General features: G+C 40.6%; 1 protein-coding gene across 6 annotated transcripts in view; it reads right to left on the reverse strand.

Annotated features, from left to right (window-relative positions):
- Nucleotides 1-14410, reverse strand: part of LOC101853861 (F-box/LRR-repeat protein 15) — a 29725-nt gene that overhangs the window by 9519 nt on the left and 5796 nt on the right. For 2 of the 6 annotated variants that reach the window (XM_013084093.2, XM_013084092.2), the window contains exons 2-4: nt 7468-8242; nt 6324-6476; nt 5026-5199 (exon numbers count right to left, since the gene is read on the reverse strand). In XM_013084093.2, the coding sequence (XP_012939547.1) occupies nt 5026-5199; nt 6324-6476; nt 7468-8201 (1061 nt within the window). In that variant the 5' untranslated portion in view covers nt 8202-8242. Of the gene's footprint in view, nt 1-3177; nt 5200-6323; nt 6477-7467; nt 8243-14410 lie in introns of those variants that run through there. The other 4 variants (XM_013084091.2, XM_013084090.2, XM_005101137.3 and 1 more) reach the window with 3 other exon arrangements.

Genomic DNA, 14410 nt, shown 5'->3' on the forward strand with positions numbered 1-14410 from the left:
AACACATGCAGACCTCTCCAGCAACATGTTTGGATACTTACATTACAGACATTTCAGTACATTCCTCACCCAAAATCCCCAGGGCAGGTCAAACGTCTGATTGTTTTTAGTGATGGGTGTGGCTATCAGAACAAGTGTGCAAATGTGTCTAATGCTCTTGTTCAACTTGCTATTAAGAAAAATGTTTAAATTGAACAAAAGTATATTGTCTCTGGCAACACCCAAATGGAATGTGACTCTGTTCTCAGTGTTATTGAACGGAAGATGCGTAATTGCGATCTGTACATGCCACATGACAGTCTTGTCGCCATTCAAATAGCTCGACAGAACCCCTCTCCCTGTGTGGTTATAGAGGTGAATTTTACTGAGCCTGTAAGATTGTCCTCTGACTTTGTCAAGTCCATCAGGCCAGGCAAAAAAACTTGTGATCCTACAGTTTCAGATGTGCATGCCTATCAGTACTCTACTGATTCTGATGGTGTGCACATACCACTTTGTGGACACTCAGCGCATTTCTTCGCCAGGCACGAGAAGTCTGTTGCAGTCACTCGACCCACCTATGCGCCAGACTACACTAGCTACGGGTGACCTCTTATGAAGTTATTTCCTTTTAATTAAAGTTATTTTTCTACAGTCATGCGCACTAGAAAAGAAAGAAGATTGGTTTATGCGCCAATTTCAGTCATCCTTTCGCTTGAAACGGAACGGTGTGTTTCTCATTGTTTGTAGCTTTTTATTGACAAGTATTCCAAGCGTGTTTTTCAACTATGGCTTCACGCAGATCAACGACAGACTCCTCTAGATTCCAAGCAATTCTAGCGTCTGTTTGTGATTCAGATTCAGGATCAGTTATTGCATGGAGCGATGATGATGAAGCGAGTAGTAGTGTTACTAGATCTAGTGTGACTGTCTCTGAAGAGACTACTGGTCCTAGCACGAGTGCGGGTACCAGGCCTAATCCTATTTCTCAACAACCTAGGACTGGTAAATGAGATAGGCCTAGATCTGAAACGAACGTACAGACAGCTGATCGAGAGGCTAACACTACACAGGTAATGAGGCGAGGGTGCATCATAAATCTACATGCAGATGATTATTTTCTTGGTCTAAGTCTAAACCTATACTAGATCTATATTACTTTCGTGTAGACTATAGTTAGAATATATTGAAGTTAAGAACGGGCTCTCCTTTCCTAGATCTACTGCTGTTTTTTAAAAGACAAAATCTAGATGTGCACTGCCCTCTCATCTCTACATATTATATTGGTGGAAGTTCGTCACTTTGGCCGCCAAAAACTTCCGAACCATTTAACTTTCGATTTTGACAAAATTAATGGTGGTTCAGAATCATTTAAAGGGTGCAGTTTTATTTAGGAGCCTGAAGTCACTGTAGTTTGTTTGTTGTTTGTATGAGTATTACAGCGCTCACAACTGCATAAGGTCACTGTAGTTTAATTTTCAGTTTTTCATTCGTTTCGTTCAGATCTAATCTTGGGAAAGTCCATCTTCTAAGACGCCATTGTAAACAAGTGAGTTTCCGTTCACTAGCGGTGCGCACTGATTCCACACCTTTGAAATTCTGGAGTGTACAACAACGAAAGCGAAATAGAGAATCAATCTATAGACTACATCTATTATATTATTAGGCAATTTGGAAACAAATTTTATCACTTTTCCCCATAAAACCACGACAGTTACAGAGTTCAAAGTTGGCAAGAACCGGCAAAAAGATATATAGGTCCCCAAGAAGGAGCCCGATTATTTATTTATTAATTTCCTGAATTTAGACAAATATATTAGACAAAAAGTTCCTGTCCTTGTTTCGCTTAAATTGAGATTATTCCACTGACAAACGAAACAAATCTGCATAGCTGCCCGTCACAGCGAAAGTGCCGGAAGTGATATTTCTCGAGGTGCATTTTTTTCCGATAGTATAGATCTAGACCCTCTAATTTTTTGCATCTTTCAAGATTTATTGCTCTATTCCAGTAGAGTGTAATTAAAATTTTCAGTTGACGTTTATGCACCTACCATTCCTTTCATCAAAAGGGGGGCCCAGCAAGTTTGTAAATAAATATGGCGTTAGCACTGTAAGACTTCATTGTAATAATAAAGAGGTAAAAAGAAATAAACTAGTGACATGAAAACGTAGATCTAGATTTAAAATAAAATGTAAAATGGTACTGTAGCCTGTCAACAAATCTGCACCACCTCCTCATTACCGCCATGTTATATTATTTGACGAAACTGACCGACCAGACACCCTCGTATGGGAAGAGTATCCCGATGAAGATCCTTACCAGCCAACCTGGCTCGGTGAATTTTTCACAGAGAAACTGTACACTTGTGGACACGTCCTACTTCGAATTGTACTTCAGTGACGTTGTCATGTTATGCTGCTGAACAGCTAGCAACAGTCAAAGAGACCAACTTTTGGAAAAGGCGATGGAAGCCAACTGATTCCGTGCAAATAAAGGATAAATACATGTAGATTTTAAATTGATGCGTTCAGGTGTTGATCATTCAAATCGTCATGGGGTTGAACTCAAAACCAAGTCTCGACGACTACTGGAGTTCGTTCTGGTTGGTGGATGTGAACTTTCGTGAGGTGATGTCACATCACCATTTCAAGATGCTGTCAGCGCTCTTCCACTTCAGGCAAATAACTACTTTTGCCACTTTTGGGATTGTGTTGGGAAGCTATAGACTAGATCTATTTGCCTAGATCTAGCTTACATTTATCTAGAAGAATCTACTGTTATTTTGAAAAGAAAATACAGGCATAAAAGTAATAAGGAAAAGCGATCAAGCAAATGTTGATCATGTCGCCTGACAAAAACTTTCTTCTTTTAGTTATGCTGTCCTAAGCCCTTATCACTACAAAATAAATATATCTAGATCTAGTATATTTTAGGCTGACCTCTGTGTGATTAAGTTAGATTCTAATAGTAATTCTTATCATCATACTTCGGCCGCTACCTGGCAAAATTCAAAATATATGGTCACATATTTGTAAAAGTCATTGCACTACAGGTTGAAGAACCAGTAGTTGACTACCCCTGAGTTCTAGCAGGGGAAACGCACAGAAGAGATGAGCATCATACTTATCATGCTGAATCTAATTATAAAAATCAAAGTTCTTCAAGCATTTCCAGGTGTATTATTTTTTCCAATATCAACTCTACTTATCCTATTGTTTCTGTTTTTTCCCTTTTTTGTCCCAGTGACGTTCGCCAACACATTCCTCGAAGGACAGACGGTAACGACCCTCTTCAGAATATCAGGAAACTGCTGGAACTCATCATCCCTAGATTCTCAGCGTGCTACTACCCCCACATGGAGCTCAGTATTGATGAAAGTATGGCCCACTTCAAGGGTAGGTGTCATTTTTGGCAATACATGCCGGATAAGCCTACAAAGCGGGGTTTCAAGAGTTTCAACTTCTGTGATTCTACAAACTATTACTGTTTGGATCTGGTTGTTTACACAAGCAAGAACCATTTCACAGTTCCCCAAGGTAAATCGTTTACCAGATATTTAGTGGAGACCCTCATGAGGGACTACATGGACTGTGGGCAGGTCCTGTATATGGATAATTTTCATTCTTCACCATCTCTTTTTTGAGTCTGCAGGAGAGAGGAACAGGAGCAGTATGTTCAATTTTCTTATTGTGTGGGTAATTTTATGAATTTTATATCATTTACTGACAAAAATGCTCTTTAGTGACATACTCTCGGGCTCTGAAATTGACCTCCGCTTTCGTCATTTTTTGTTCTTTTTTACAGTGCCTCTTGTCAACTTATGCGTCTTTTCATAATTTCTTAGAGGTGTATACTGAAGACAGATGTTCAAATGAACACTTTCGCAAATAATGTTGAATGGATAGTGTTTGAACATTAGGTTTTGGGAGTAACAATAACCTTTTTGTTATTTTTCTAAAGAAATAGCTAATTGTTATTCAAAATCGCCACAACGGTCATGACATATAAAAATGTTCTTTGCGTTATGTAACAGTGTGTTCAATTGTCTAATTGTGTGTATAATTTTATTGACTTTCATGTACTCTTTACTGAGAAAAATGCTCTTTGCTGACACACCCTGTGGCTCTAAAATGACCTCCGTTTCTGTCACTCTGGTACCTTTTTACAATGCCTCTCGTCAACTTCTTAATGCATCTTTTCAGTCTTTTTTCTGGATATTATTGAAGATGGGTGGTCAAATGAACATTCTGGTGTATTATGTGTCTTATTTGGAGTGTTTGGGTCCTGTTTAGATGGGTCTGAAGGCAGTTTTTGGGGTATAGTTAGGTGAGCTGTTATTATTATTTTCAAAATGGCCACCATTGTTATGTAAAAAGATTTTTTTTCTCAGTCCGACAGCTTGTTATCTTTTATGTCCATCCTGAAAATTTCATGTCAGTACATGCTCTGGTTATAAAGAAATAAACATATTTCTGAGCTACCTTAATTTTAATGTGATTCACCTCAATGGTATGTGAAGTCAAAGGTTTTTCACTCTGATTCTGTGTTATGGTAAAGTGTTAAAACATACAAATCCCTATCTATGAAAGATAGATCAATGGTTTTTTTTTACCATGTTCAAGAAAAATAAATAAGTGTAATTTGGTACCAATGATGAACGCCGGATTCCACTGTGCTCCATAACATAAATATGTGCTTAATAGAGGTTTTTGTGACATTTGGTCACTTATGAACAATAGTACTTGATTTTTCACAAGTTCCATATTGTCTTTCCCTTTCTTTGAACCCCATGATTATCCCACACACTTTATCTCATGCCTTGAATTCTTGTGTAAGAAACAGCCTTGCCGTCCTCTTTCAGAAAATATAGGGTTATTGGGGTATCAAACTTTTAAAAAGCCTGCCATAAATTGATTTAAAGTATTACGTCATAATTATTACAGGTTGAAATTTTAGCCCACAATCTCAGTACCACTAAACATTTTATCCCAGCTCTAATAGGGTTAAGTACAGGTGGTAATTCATATCACAGTACTAAGTTTAACCTGTGAGGGTTGTTTCTGTGAAGAGGCTCCAGCCTGGCCAAACTGGAGGAGGGCGGGGGCAGCCGGTCAATCCTCACGCCACGAGAACGGAGGGACTTGAGGCTGTCCTCTGTGACAGATCCGCACTCCATGACTTGGAGGAACCTCAGCTTAGGGCAGAACTGAGACAGCAAGCTACTCGGAAGATTAAGAAAAACAGAGAGGTATGAGTCACAACAGAATACAATTTTTGTTGTTGTTGGTTCTTAGCAAATCACAAACAGAAATGTCAGCCCCCCCCCCCCCCCCCCCCCAAAAAAAAACCCTTACTGTTATGGGCTCCAGTGTTATGACATTACAAGGAGAGTGAATACCAGGATTTCTGAGCATTTTTACCTTTCAATCAAAATTAAAGAAGTACAATTCTTTCACCAGAGAAAGAGGGAGGGAGGGAGGGAGGGAGAGAGAGAGAGGGAGGGAGAGAGAGAGAGAGAGAGAGAGAGAGAGAGAGAGAGAGAGAGAGAGAGAGAGAGGGAGAGAGAAAGAGAGAGAGAGAGAGAGAGAGAGAGAGAGAGAGAGAGAGAGAGAGAGAGAGAGAGAGAGAGAGAGAGAGAGAGAGAGAGAGAGAGAGAGAGAGAGAGAGAGAGAGAGAGAGTGGTGTAACACCACTGCCATTGTGATTGTCGATGACTACAACGAATCTCCTTTAGTTTTGATAGTTTTTCAGCGCTCGCAACTGCATAAAAGGTCATAATAGCGCCAGAAGATTAGAGGTGTTACAAGAGAGTAACAAACATAAAAAAGAAGAAGGGGAGAAAGGACGATAGATGTTTGATAGGAAATAAGGAGCAAACCACACCAGGGCACTCACCAACCACCCATTATTTTTTACGAATCTCCCCCTGCGAGATGAACAAAGATTCTCACAAAAGAGGACATGAAAATAACTTTAAGTAACAAATACAAACCATTTCATTTATCTCATACAAAGAAAAAAGCTCCTAGTCCTAGACTGGGCAAAACAGAGCACTAAATTCTTTAAAATCGATTTTCACAAGGTAACCTTATATAATTTATAAATCAGTCTCTCTTCTGAAAGAAATTAGTCTTCACTGAGCCTTGTATGTCTCACGCCTACAGAAACCCATAAACACAAAAAGACACAAATGAAACCAAAATACATACACATCATATGACTATATATATGACACAACAAACTTGCATTTATAACATCACACAGCATAATAAATTCACCATCATTATGAAAATCATAACATCCGTCAAAATTCACCATGACACGTCAACAATTCTTTACTCACTGAATTGACTGGTTAGTAATTCTCCAACACCCCTTGAGGTTCAGCTGAATCAAGTTGGGACAGCTGTGTGCCACAGCCACAACCGCCCTGTCTGTTAAACCATACAAATTGCTCATCAGCAGGTGCTTCAGACTGAAAGAAAGACATTGTGCTCTGAACAGAGAAGGAAAAAATAAACATCAAGACACTACAAAACTTCAACCCTACAAGAAATAAACAAAAACATATGACAAATGAGAAAAATCACCTGAAAAATCAATTTAACACACAGCAAACAAGTAAGACATTTTGCTCTGAACTTAAAGTAAAAATAAAATAAAATAAAAACATGTACTTTCCAATGTACCAGGATCTGGACAATAAAGATGTATCTTATCTTATCTTTCCCACAAACTCAAAAAAGAAAATGATTAAATGAGAATGAACACATCATCAATTAGACACAAAGAACACTCACATAATATAAAAAGAAAAGAAAATACAAACGGCAAAAACTGTAATTCTGTAACTTATAACATATGATGTTTATATAGAATGCTATACACACAGAGTCATGAAGCGAAAAGACTAAACAACAAAAAGAGACAATAGTATTCCTCAGAAATCATAAACATAGAGCAGAAGGAAAAGAGTATGAGAGAAAGTAAGAGTTGCAAGGAATAGACTGTAAGGGCAATGAAGGAGCAGTTCACTGTTCATAGATAGTCAGCAGGACACTAAACACACTTTGCAAAACACCAAGAGTTGTACTGGGTTGCTGGTCCCAGCTGATCAGTACATGATTTATTTGATCATGAGAGAAGATGAGTTGTACTTCTAGTTTAGTTTATGCTGCCTCAACAAAGAAACAAAAATGCCAGATAGATATTTTTCCATAAACAGGGGGGGAAGCAGGCCGCACATGAACTTGCCCACATTAGAACAATTTTCATTAATCTTGTGAAGTGTGTGCCTCAATAGATATATTACATACAAATTTACACATATATTTTGAAAACAAAAAAAATTCCCAGGAAAATTTAGACATTAAACCCACGACCCAAACTTAAACGCTCTTCTGCACCCAAGTTCATTTTTATCAACTGCGCAATACCTGCCGGTAATCTCACGCATACCATACAAATAACTTAACACTATTACTAACCTTGGAGAAGTCTTTACTAAATTCACAACGAGATCATCATTGACATTCCAGCAGCCCGACATGTCCAGAAATTCAATATCTCTACGATTGCACAGAAACGATAAGAAATTGTCCAATGTCAACCACACACAGTCTCTCAAAGCCAGATGTTTCAGATGGCTGCAATTCACCCCAATACAGTACATACTGGCCCCAGAAAGGGCTATGCATCCAGTTAGGTCTATTTTCTCCAGTCTAGGATTGGATATTATCACTTTCAACAGGAGACCATTCGTCATCCAGGACTTTGCTCCCCTCACAGACAAAACTCTAAGGCTTTGACAGTCTCGGGTCATGATCTCAAATGCTTTAGGAGAAAAATTATCCTTGAATGGGCTAGTGTTCACAACATGAGAATAACTGAAGTGCAGCTGCACCAGCTCCAGGCAAGCTGGACTCACTGCACGAAGTCGGAAAAGGTCAGGAACACTGAGATATGGCAATATATGATAGGACAAGACTTGCTCCCACGGTAAGTCCAGCAGAGTCATTGAGTCATTCAGACATGAATTGTCTTTGCTGCTGAAGAGAGACTCTGTGGCCTCACTACACGAATCCTCAAACAAAGAGTCATCCTTGGGCTCACAGACTTCGTCGCAGTTACAGCTATGACAAGGCTGCTTGTCTGGCAAGACTGTCATGTTATCACCCTCTCCTGTTGAGCAGTTCTCAGATTTTGTGTCTGATGTAGACATGACAAATGCCTTCAGGGAGTTCAAGTTGTAGTAAAACACACCTAAATAGAAAACAAAACAGAGAAAATTAGTTCATACATAGGGTGAAAAAGATGAAAGAGAGCTTGCAGACTTTCATCGAGCATTATAATTTGTGCCTTTCAATTGGAAAACAAGGAAAATACATCACAAGCATGCACTTTAAAAACGAGAACAAGTCATATTATAATATATATATACAAATAAAGCACACACAGCCCCCTTCCCTAAAATCCCCCAATGCATCACAAATCACAGCAAATTAGTTAAATTATATTAAATTATAATAGAACATCCGTTGAAAAGTTTCAGTATTTTTAAAAATTGTGAACTTCAGTGCTGTATCAGTATAGGCAGTGAAGAATGTGCAATTCTCCAAATGACATTTTATTTGAAGATCTGGATTCAGGTAATAAAGTAAAAATAGAGTAAGATTTGATCCTCCGATTCCTGAGATTCCTTTGCCCTGATATCATTATCATCTATAGAAAAATCTAAATTCTCTACAACTCTTGTCATTTTGTACAGATATCTAGGTTCTTTCCTGACTTTTTTTATTCACTACCCTGTGTGACTACAGCATTAAATTTGCATTCCTTGACAGCACCTCTTCCAGAAGTGCCATTGTTGCTTTGAAACAGTCATACAGGGTCGTACAGTAGTGAATTTACATCTGAAAATAAAGTACCTGAGCCTGACGACGTATCTGGTGAATATTCTAGAAGTACAAAATGACAAATAAGTTTTAAGATCAGAAAAATATAAAACAATAGACAAGTTATCAGGGACATCTCAGGGTCAAATCTTACTTAATTACTCAAATCTCCAAAGTCACTTTTGTCATTTAGAAAATTGCCAAATAAGCTGCATCACTTTTAGCATTTTAGAGCTATTTAACCCTATCCGTATGCCTAGTGTCATTTTGTACCCCAGGGGTTGTATTTTTCACATTTTATAATACTTCTAGTGCGAAGATCTCTTTGAAACCTTCAGAATTTCCCCCCAAAATCTTTTTGACAGACTGCTATGCAAAGCACATCGCAATTGGTGATGTATCTTTTTGACTAGTGGTAACATTTCAAAACGACCTTTTTTGCGCCCAGTGGGAAGTGACCCCACTCTCCAAAGAGGAAAAAAACTCTTATTCTAATCTGTATCTAGCGGGGTAATACACGAACCCAACACATCGTTTGCATGGATTACTAGTAATTGCTACATGATCCAAATTTTCCAACATCTGGGTTTCTGTTGGGTATTGTTCGCACCCTTGCAGTTGAGCCAGAGACATCTGATGGCCTAATCATCCTAAATGATTTTATAACATGTATCGAGACTGATTGTTGTTGGCAGAGAGAGAGAGAGAGAGAGAGAGAGAGAGAGAGAGAGAGAGAGAGAGAGAGGGAGAGGGAGAGGGAGAGGGAGAGGGAGAGGGAGAGGGAGAGGGAGAGGGAGAGGGAGAGGGAGAGGGAGAGGGAGAGGGAGAGGGAGAGGGAGAGGGAGAGATGAGTGCATGCTTTAACCCTAAAACAGAAACAAGTATGATATATATACTAGTGTACAGCCTTATTTTTGGGTGTTTTTTTGGGGGGGGTTTTAAAACTGATGTGTATTGTTTTCTTTTCCAAATACACAACAAATTACTGATACTGATATGTTCTGTTTTCAATTTTTCTGTACATAAAACATGAAAATCATGAAACTTCGCGTTGAAAAAGTACAAAACATGTCGCAAATGGGGTTACGCTAACTTGCATAATTTTGCTTTTTTTGTGCATAATTTGGCCTTCTAAATTTGCATAATTCTACGGGGACAGGTTATAGCTCAAAATTAAGTGCTAATTTGATCGTCTATAAAGATGCTATGCTATGGCTATTTAATTTTTCGAATTGAGCCGAACTATGCGGTTCGCCATTTCGTTTTGCCCGGATGTTCTCTCAAGGTCTACTCCTCTCTGTCTCTTTCTGAGTGCAGTCTATCGGTATGGACGATCAAATTGACAAAAACAAAGATAAAAAATGATGTTTAAACACAAAAGCAAATTAATTTGGTCGTCTACAAAGATGCTACGGCTATTTAACTTTTTGAATCGAGCTGAACTATGCGGGTTGCCATTTCGTTTTGCCCGGAAGTTCTCACGCTACTCCTCCCCCTCTCTCTCTCACTTCCCACAGACAAAATTGCACGTTTTCAACACAAGAGCGCTGGAACGTTTGATTTTGTTCAAGGCACAAAATTCTACACTTCTGTTCTCACAGTGTAGAATTCTATATGGTCCACGGTACGGTGAACGCTATACTGTGGGCCTAGGCTATCACGGTGAACGCACACAGGGTGAGAATAGCCAAGGTGCTATTTCGGTAGTTCCCACCCCCTTATTTGAGCCTAGATCTACAGTGAAACTCGGATTCAACAAGGTCGTTGGGCCTGACCATTAAATCTCGTTGAATCCGAGAGTTCGTTATAGCAAACACGAGGTTTTGTGCAGATAATTACATGCACTGAGCAAGTAATGTATAAACAGAAGTCACAAGTAGTGCCTGAAATGTCTGCATATTATGAGCTGTGCAAAAAAAAGACCGATTCGTTCAAATACACAAGCCTGTGTCATCACGATTGTTTACCAAGAAAAAGTTGTATTGAATTATTAATTTATTGCTGTGTAGAGCCGAGCATACGGCATCTTTTGATTCCGTAGACCAGCGCACATTTCAGTACGTAGATCTACGTCAAGACTAGCTTTTATTGTAATAATGATCAGTTGCTGAGGGAAAAAAAAGACTGACGCGTTTGTATATGCGACGTTCAACGCCCGGACCGCTAGTGCCCCCCTCCCTCCCCGACACGCACACACAGCCACACGTGTACAGGCCGCCCATCCGACCCCGACACACGCCAGAGTAGACATGTACGCGTGCCAACAACACACGTGTTGGTATTTAAAAACGGAGTGTCTACGTACACGTTAACCGGGCACCTAGCCTCAGTGTCTACGTACACAGTAACCGGCAACCGGGCGCGTAGTCTCACTTTCATGAACACGGTAACAGGCATGTAGCCTCAATTATATCTACGTACACGGTAACCAGCAAACGGGCATGTACTCTCAGTGTCACCAGAGGCTATATAATTAAATACTCTCTGGTGTCACGCACACAGTAACCGAGCAGTTCAGAACTCCAAGTTCAGTTTTTGTCATCCGGTGTTGCCTTCATCCCCACCCCTCCCCCGACTGTACCTTTAAAAAAATCAATAATCTCCCCCCCATCTCTCCATTCCGGAGCCCTATACTTTGCAGCGCACAGACTTTGAATGAACTTTGGTGACCCCAACCGGTACTCACAATGAACAATGTGATGCACATGCACAGGTTCACTGACCTGTCACGATGGCGAGCCAGACAAGACGCTTGTGATTTTCTTTTTTTTCCAGCAAGTGACAGCAAAGGAAAAATATTGATTTATTTTCATTCCGGTTACCGTGTACGTAGATACTGAGACTAGGGTGCCCAGTTACTGTGTACGTGGATACTAAGACTAGGTGAGCCTGGTTACCATGTACGTAGATACTGAGACTAGGTGCCTGGTAACCGTGTACGTAGATACTGAGACTAGGTGCCCAGTTACCGTGTACGTAGACACTCCGATTTAAAAAGGCCGCTGATTGGTTGCATGCCATCGGCTAAGTGAATAATGGTTCATGATGCAGGTGCAATGGATGATTTCTGGGAATAGATAAAGTTTGTTCTGGGAGAAAAATTAGTGAAGCCACATCTGCGGGGGCTGTTCACCCTGGAAGAGACCTCGTTGAATCCGAGCTCGCTGAATCTGGGTTACTTTTATTGATTTTAAAGAAGGAAAAATACGAGGAATCTATCTCATACTCATCTCGTTGAATCCAAGCTCGTTAAATCCGAATTCCACGTTTGTTTTTTGTTTTTGGAGTGTATACAGACCCGATAACCGGGAATAAAATCACAAAGTATACAGACCCGGTAGGGGAACTCTTTTGTGATTTCGAAGTTTCAGCGCCCAGACCCTGTAGTGTGTGTGTGTGTGTGTGTGTGTGTGTGTGTGTGTGAGTAGTGTGTGTGTGTGTATGTGTGTGTGAGCGAGAGAGAGAGAGAGAAAGAGAGAGAGCAGGGGGAAGTGCTAGCAAAATGTATGACATGCCCCAGTTGACAGGAGGGAACGAGAGAAAGATAGAGTGGGAAATAGGTGGGGAGAAAGAAAGACAGAGACAAACAAAGAAAAAGAGAATGCGAGCGATACACAGGGAGGGAGGGAGGGAGGGAGGGAGGGAGAGAGAGAGAGAGAGAGAGAGAGAGGTGACTACTCGATTGAAATTATGACATTGTTCTTTTCTTCAAATTGTGATTCCTCCAACTCCAAAAAACGGAGGACATACGATCGTTCATTGAAAAGACATCCGCAATTTTCATTTAGATCTAGATCTAGGCTAATCTCGAAACAAGATCAATGATTTATGTCTGTCCATCTAGATCAAGACATAGGCCTAAGATCTAGAAGAACCTAGGTTAACCATGAGCTAAGAGGACGCTGAAACTTTCCGAAATCCAGTGCTTCCACCAGCTGAAGCTGAAAAATAAGGAAAATTCTGCAGGGGGTCTGGGGGCCGCAGAGGCCCCCAGCAGGGTCCAGGGACAGCGTCCCGGTGGGGGTTGAGGGGGCGAAGCCCGCTTTAGAAATTGAAATTTAGTGCTTTTAGAGGGTAGAAAATGGCATTTGGGAGCCTGTTTGAAGATATTGCCTACAGCCCATAATATTTATTTTTTCACCAACATTTTGTCTTGTTTGATTTCATCACCAGCATATCTTTCCAATGCTGGAAATGTTTAAAAGTAGGTTCCCCTTTCATTGCTACTATAATAATATAATTCAATTAATTTGTAGTCGCACCATTGACAGCAGGCAAACCTGGGAATAATGAATAGATGTACCTTCAAAATACGGTTGCGCAGCGTATACCCACATTTTTTCTAAATTTTCATGTCTGAAAGTCGCCTGTCACAACCTCGGAACACCACTTCGAATTATTCTTGATTTTATACGTGGTGCTCATTATGGACGGGATCGGCCCGATCGCCCGACTCTATCACCACAAAAACAAACGTGTTTGTTTTCAGTTTCAAAGCAAACATGGTTGTTCGACCGAGTCGGGCGATCAGCGCAATCGGCCGATCTCATCCGTAGTGGGCACGACCGTGTTTCTTTCCGACAGTAATTTTCTGTCTAAGATCAAAATCAGTCTTGATCAACGCGCAGATTTTCCAGCCGCGGCAACAATCCGAAGATAGACAGAAGGAATGAGTGAATGACAGAAAGGAGGAAGTTGGCACAAAAGGTTCGCCAGATTTTGATCCATCTGCAGGTAAAAAATGTACTGCCGACCAACACACAATGAATGCATGGGACTGGGACATAGCGGTATGTCCGATTGCAGGAAATGCGCAATTTGGCAGGTTTCTACGATATCTTGTTGCTGGGAGAATTACCGTAAATATCCGTACCTTATACAAGACGATACGAAGGTGAATACGGAATTTCGGCAGTCCTGCAATCTCGCAGGTTTTTTTTTTACGGAGGGAGTAGATAATGATGGAGGGAAAAGTACGGAACTGGCAGAAAATACGGATTTCCGTAAAAATACGGAAGAGTGGAAGCACTGGAAATCACAAAAGAGTTCCCCTACCGGGTCTCTATACTTTGTACGCAGTGGCTACGTTCACGGCGTAGTCCGCAGGCTAGGTTCACGGCGCCGTGAACGTAGTCTGCAGGCTAGGTTCACGGCGCCGTGAATGTAGTTGGCAGGCTACGTTCACGGCGCCCTGAATGCAGTTTGCAGGCGCTGTTGAGGCTACGTTCACGGCACTCAAGATTTGTTTAGATGAAGCGTCCACTGCCGGTTTTAGTCAGTGACTACAGTGACGTATATTTAATATTTTGGCCAGCTTCAAATGTTCCATCCCATGAGATGAAGGAAAACGAAAAAGCCTGGGAACCGACGCAGAGAGAAAATGACGGGAATAATTTTGATCATAATAGCAAACACCCCCCCCCCCCCCACCCTGGTTGTTTTTTTTGGATGTCTATCTATCCCCTTTGCCTTTTCTTCTCTCTCTCAGCCCCCGCCGCCGCAATTTTATTTTTTTATTGAAGGAGTAAGGGGGCCC

The sequence above is a fragment of the Aplysia californica genome, unplaced genomic scaffold (assembly GCF_000002075.1).
Source record: "Aplysia californica isolate F4 #8 unplaced genomic scaffold, AplCal3.0 scaffold00271, whole genome shotgun sequence".
Lineage (NCBI taxonomy): Eukaryota > Metazoa > Mollusca > Gastropoda > Aplysiida > Aplysiidae > Aplysia > Aplysia californica.